General features: G+C 38.8%; 1 protein-coding gene across 1 annotated transcript; it reads right to left on the bottom strand.

Moving 5' to 3' along the window:
• Positions 1-425: 425 nt before the first annotated feature.
• LOC107480059 (uncharacterized) lies at positions 426-5,540 on the bottom strand. Its single transcript, XM_016100183.1, has 3 exons — positions 5,266-5,540; positions 1,205-1,349; positions 426-1,097 (listed from the first exon to the last, which is right to left on the bottom strand). Exons 1-3 carry the CDS (start codon positions 5,538-5,540, stop codon positions 426-428), a joined length of 1,092 nt encoding a protein of 363 aa, XP_015955669.1.
• Positions 5,541-6,906: the final 1,366 nt, after the last annotated feature.

Raw genomic sequence — 6,906 nt, 5'->3', positions numbered from 1 at the left:
GTTCTTTGCAAGATTTTCAAAGCAACATAATGATGTTAATAATGAACGGTCGACCTAACGGAAGCTCGGGAATGATCACCCCGAGAACCAAAGGGACCTAAGTTAAAACAAGCGACAAAGGGCTGTAAAATACCATAAAAAGGGTAAAATAAAAAGCCACGGTGGCCTAGATAAACGGAAGCGATAAAATAAAAGCAAAGCCACAGCGGCCTGAACAAGCGGATAAAACAAAAAGCCACGAAGGTTCGGGTAAACGAAAGCAACAAAACAAAAGCCAAAATGCAACGGCCCGAGCAAGCAAATAAACATTAAAAAAATTCATGGAAAGGAAAAGTGTTCATTACAAACAAAGGCGCCTAAACAGGCCCAGAAATAAAAGGTACCAACCACAAAGCAAAAGGCAGGAAAAAAAAGGGATCCCCACCTCAGGACTTCAAGATATCAACGATCTTCCCATTCTCGACAGTCTTGAAAGCTCCAACTTGGGAAAGATTGAGATCGGGAGCCAGCACAGCTACCTGAAGCTTAATCCCTTCTTCGGTCAACTTTACGGCCTCCCGAGCCCCCTGTGCAAGTTTCCTGTTTTTCTTCTCCAAAGCAACCATATCCTTACGGGCAGCCTCTGTCGAGCTTTCTGCTAACTTAAGTTTTCCCTCCAGCTCCTCAACCTTCTTCTTAGCTGCGGCAGCCTCACCACGAGAGGTGTTTAAGTCCTTCATCAAAGCAATATCCCACTCCACCAACCTATTTGCTTCCTCGGCATACTCCTTGGACTTCTCCTCTAGCTCGGATAGCTTCGTCTTCAAAGACTCCTCCCGAGACCTTGAATCTGTCAAATCCTTTTGGGAGTCCTGAAGCTTCACCTCCATGTTGTGATAATTTTCCAAAATAGGCTCCACCTTCTTCGCAATAGTTGCCGCTCGAAGAAGGCTGCGATAGATCCACCTTGCCTGCCCGGAAAGATCGGCATCACGGAAAAACTCATCGGTGTCGGGGAGCAATTGGGACTCAATAAAACCCCCAGCATCAAAGTTTTTCTCCATGACCGAAAGCGTCTTCCCGGAGTCACGTTTTCTTTTTTTAGGGTTGCTGACAACCTTCACGTCATCATCAAACCCCAGATCATCATCACGAACCACCTCCGCCTCCACGCTTGGGTTCCCCGAGGGATTCCCAACAGGGGCCTCAGCCTTATCAGGCTGACCTTGATCAACCCCGTCGGCCGGACCACTGCCTTCCCGGTAACCTCACGGTCCTGGCTCGCCGAAGGAGTCGCCGACGAGTCCTCACCATCCTCATCACTTCCTTGGATGAGCCAGCCAGAGTTTTCTTCCCGCCAGCCATAGAAACTGAAAGCAACAAAGGGAAAGGTATGAGCAATAGAAGAGTGAAGGCACAAGAAATAAAAAGTAAAGAACTCACCAACATAAGACCAACCGGCCTCCCGATCCCCCATAACCATACGAGGATTAATATTTCTCTCCCCAAAAATTGCTAATGAGATGTCAGCAATATTGCGATCCTCCGGACTCAACCAGTCATAAGAAATTTTTATCAGATAATCGGATCCCACTCCGAAACTCCAGTAGGTCAGGATCCGTCTCTCCCACTCAACAGTTAACCAGAAGGGCTGATGACCCTCAATGGGCCTAACCTTGAAAAAAATTGACTTAAAGTCATGATAAGAATCCTCAAAAAGGCCAAAGATCCTACGACCTTGTTGGGCCCTAAAAGACATATAACCCTTTTTTTCTTTCTGACGAGAAGGATTTGTGAGAAGAAAGAGGTAGAGGAAGACGTTTACAGAAGTTGGCAGCTCTAGATATTCGCAAACCATCTCGAAACAACGGATGGTAGCCTAGCTGTTTGGATGCAATTGTGATGGAGCAACATCACAGCGGTTAAGAAAACCCATGACGAAGGGAGAGAAGGGTAGACAAACCCCCAAAGTCGTGAACATGGGTTCATAAACCCACATCCAATCGGCAACTCGGGGAGCCATCAGATTCTTCTGGCAGACGCGCTTACGAGCAGTGGGAACATAAGCCTAGTAAAGCACCTCCTCGGAACCACCCCTGCATAAGAGCCCTGCCTGGCGCAAGTTTTGAAGACCCTCCTTTGTAACCTGGGGGGTGTCCCTCACGTCGGAAGACACCCAAGCGTAGTGGAAAATGAAGTCGGCTAGCGGTTGCTGAGCCGGATTCGGGAGAACAGGATGCTCGGCCATACCTACAGCGGGGGCACCACTCAGTCAGAATGGAAGGTCGGGAATCCACAAAGAAGCAAAAGCAAACTAAAAAGTTCCTCAAATCATTTCCCTCGATCAATCCAACACTAAGCCAGAACCTAAAAGTAAATCCCCAAGAAAATCCAGTGGCGCCCCCACTAAAAGGAAAAAGAAAGCAAGAGCAAAACCCAGGCATCCACGCAGAAAATGCATAAAGAACATGCAAAAATCAAGAAACACAACTAAAAAAGGGGGAAAAGAACCATAAAAATGACATACCAGAAATGCAGAATCTGAAGAACGAGTAGCAAAGAAGGATCCAAGCGAGAGAAAGGGCACCAGAAGCAGAAGGATGATCAAAGCAGCAGAAGAAGAAAATAGGAAATAACAGTGGCGCGAGAGAGCAGAAGAAAGAAAATAGAACGCGCCAAAAGACAAGGGCATACCTGTCTTTTCACGAACTTTGAAATGACGGGGCATTTAATGCCTTGCACGGAAGCCAAGGAGGCAACATCAAAGCTGAGGCAACCACGCGTGCTAAACACGAAATGCCACTAACGGACTCCCGAGGAGAAGAACACATCCCCTCTCGGCGAGTAAGACAAACACGCCCAGCCATGAGCCCCAAAACCTTGAGGCTAGCGCGTTAGGGGTACTGTTACGGGACTGCTACAAGCCCAGTCCAACCACTCGCCAGGTCGGGGCAACACCCTCGACCCAGGCCCAAACCAATCCCAAGGGAACCCAACGGGTCGGCTCTCAGACACCCGACCCAAGTGACGTACGGCCACACTACCGGCACGGCCTAGACCTCGCCCAAACAAGATGGTCAGGTCGAATTCATCGAAGCGAGACCCAAATCCTCGACCCGACGATTAGAGCAACCAATGCTCCCCCACGTGCGCAGGAATAGCACAAACATTCTAGACAGTGGGCCAGATTACCTTTAGACCCACCTAGCACATTATATAAGGGAAGAGGTCAGCACTCCCCCCGAGGTACGTCACATTTTTACCTAATTCGGCCATCTTCTCGTACGGACTCTGACTTGATCGTCGGAGTGTCCTTGCATGTGGCCACCCCCCGTACTCCGCTCCACCTCCGACGTCGTTAGCCCACGTCGATCCTCGCTCCACGTCAATCCAGAGTCTCTCCCTCTCCCCTACTCATCACCATCCGATCTGTCGAGCACCCGAGAACATCAGGTAACGAACAGTATTAGATTAGCACGTCTTGCTTTAAAATGACATGAAAAGATAGAAAGACAGTGGAAGCAACTGAGTTGCAGAATGGTAGGTATGAGATGTCAGGTAGTTATAACAAAAAATTTATGTTAAATGAGATGGTTATTTTTTTTTGTCTTGGATAGTTATAATTTTTTAACTATTATAACAACTTGGCTGTTTTTGTATTGCTACATATGGCCGTTTTTGGTAAGTACATGGATTGGACTGGCTGGATATTATTGGAGGTTAAAAACAAAAGTTCTTTCAATTGTAATGTTTCTTTTTTCTTTTTGGATTGATGTTTATAGAGTACCAAAAAATAAAATTAAAATTTTGTGAATAATAATAATAATATGTCGGTAAAAGCCAGATGAAGGAAAAAAAAGTTAGAAGGAACGATGCATAAAAAAATTCTGTTATAATAAATATGTATTTTTTTTTTGGTGACATAATAAATATGTATTTAGTAAAATTAATTTATGATAAACAATATATATAAATAAATGTTAAATTCAGGTAAAAAAAAACGGTTATCCCTTCATTTTTTTTATATTGATAAGAAGAAAAAAAACTGGAAATAATATTAAGGTAATTGGTAATTTAATTTTCTAATAATAAATAAATAACATTTATTATGAAATGTGAAAATATTAATTAATATTATATTTTACTTTAAATAAATTTATTTTTCGTGTCGAGTTAAACATTTAGAATGTGAATAGAATTTAATTGAAATGTTTTAATTTACGGGTAAAATTTGGGTTGAACTTATATTTTATTCTATTTATTGTTATCTTAAAGTTCACTAAATTTTTTTTTCTCAAATAAAAAAATTAATAGCTTTTATTTTTCTTAAAAGGAATATTTATTTAGTTATTTAATTTTTTTAGTTTAATTTTTATTTTAAATTAAATAAATTGAAAATTTTAAATAGTAATATTTTGAGTTTAAATATAATTTTGAAAGTCTATTTTAAATCAAAAAATTATGTTTAAATTAAAAATATTTTAAAATTATATTTTTTTGAATTTATTTAAATAGATATAATTCAAATTATCAAATTTTAAATTTTTATATTTACATTCAAAATTTTGTTTATTAATTTAAATAGGATATTATTTAATTTTTGGTTATTATTTTATATGTTTTAAATAATACTTAATTAATTATTAATTTGTTTTAAGTTGAAATAATACCCGTGTTTTATTAATTTGTTTATTAATTTAAATAGGATATTATTTAATTTTTTTGTGTTATGTTCGACTTAATTTTGGCAATATTATTATTATTATTATTATTATTATTATTCACAAAATTTTAATTTTATTTCTTGATACTCTATAAACATCCGTCCAAAAGAAAAAAAAAACAATATTGCAATTGAAGTAATTTTTGTTTTTAACTTCTAATAATCTCCGGCCAGCCCAATCTATGTATTTACAAAAAATGCCATATATAACAAGGGCACGAATTCGGTACGCCAGTCTTCTTTTGGGCACCAAAACGCCAAAATTTGTTTAGCTTATTGGTGTGCCTTTTTATTGAGAAGTGATTAGATCTTTTATATTTTTTAGTCCAACGGTCAAAATCATTCTAAATGTAATTTGATGTGATTGGTTAGCTAATATTTTTTGCAGCTTTTATGTCAGTAGAATTATTTTAAAAATATTATTTTTTTTATGGTTATTGTTGTTATATAAAAAATATATGTGGGTTTATATCAAAAGATTAGAAATATGTTAGTTTAAATTAATTAGAATTAAATATCTCCTGCTATGTTAATGTTCTCTTCAACTCCTTCAAAAAAATTACCTGAAATGGTAGTATCCACGACCATGCTTAATCCTCCACTTGTACTCCCCAACATACTTGCTCCCATCATCACAAGTATGAACTCCACAGCCATGGCTCTGCCTACTCAACCACTCCCCGGCATAAACATTCCCAGTGTAGAATTTATAAACCCTGCAACCGTGCCTCAATCCCATCTTAAACTGCCCTTTATACCTGCTCCCTCTTGTCCATGTCTTCACCCCAAAACCCTCATACTTTTCATCCACCCAATCCCCTTCATACCTTTCACTCATACTATAATAATAAACCCCACTCCCCCAACACTTCCCCTTCCTTATCTACCCCTGGTAAACGTTGCCGTTCGAGAACACCTGCTCCCGAAAATCTATGGATGCACTGTAGGAGGAGTCCTGCTGTTTCTATTTTTTTCTCCCCACTGCCCAAAAGACCGACAGCAGCGACCGCGGCCTGAATTGGACGTGCCGGATAAGACGCTGCCAAAGCCACCATGATTGAGTGGGGGGAAGGAGTTGGCAGCGCGACGACAGAGCGAGTAGGAGAGGCGGTGGAAGGTTTCAGTCGTTGTCCGCAAATGGAGAAATAATGGAAGGGGCAGTGCTTCCGACGGCAGAAAAAATGGAGGAAGAAAACGTGGAAGAAGAGAGAAGCCATAGTAATAGTTAATTAAATACTTAGTATAACTAACTTTAATAATTAAGTTAAATATATTCACTTAAAAAATTAAAAACTGACCCTTTATTTTATAAAGAATTGCCGAAAAGACTCGAAAAAACAAATATTTTTATTTGACACTTTATGGCTGACCGGTGTGCCAAACCAATTTATGGCGTTTCGGTACACAAACGTCTCCTGCATACCGAATCCGTGCCCATGTAACAATACAAAAACAGCCAAATTATTATAATAGTTAAAAAATTATAACCATCTCAATTAACATAAATTGTGTTATAACTACCTACATCTCATACCTACCATTCTACAACTCAGCTGCTTCCACTGACTTTCTATTTTTTCATGTCACTTTAAAGCAACACGTGTTAATCTAATATCCTATCCAACTCATTTCAGCATTACTGAAAAAAAAAAAATTTAAGCACCATAGTATTACTCTTTTTTTTTCTTATATCAGCATCACAGAATTTCTCAAAAAGAAAGTTCACATAATCATATGGGGGTGAACACTAAGGAATTTAGCATGGTCTAAATTCCAGTTAATCATAACAAATTGTCCAATTTTGCTAGCAGTTCTTAATGTCCCTTTTTTTGTTTTTTGGTCATAATGTCCCTTAGGTTGTGTTTGTTTCCGAGAACATGATAGGACAAGTCATTAAGTTAGGATGGACACAAAATATATTAATTTACTGTCTCTAGACACATTGTTTCTGTGTATGTTTTCTCTACTAAATACAATTTTGTGTCTCTGTGTTCTTGTCTCAGTGTCCTCTCTCTATAAACAAACATAGCCTTAAATATGTTTTTGACCACATAAATGCTATAATACTAGTTTTGGTCTTTATCGGATGGATTTTATGCCAAGTACTCAACCATTTAATTCTTTTGAGAGTAAATCACTAATAAGACATTCACAAAAACAATTTTAAGTCAAATATATTTTGGAAAAATAAGGTTAGTATTCTT

Source organism: Arachis duranensis, chromosome 1 (assembly GCF_000817695.3).
Source record: "Arachis duranensis cultivar V14167 chromosome 1, aradu.V14167.gnm2.J7QH, whole genome shotgun sequence".
Lineage (NCBI taxonomy): Eukaryota > Viridiplantae > Streptophyta > Magnoliopsida > Fabales > Fabaceae > Arachis > Arachis duranensis.
This window is presented reverse-complemented; position numbering and strand designations above follow the sequence as displayed.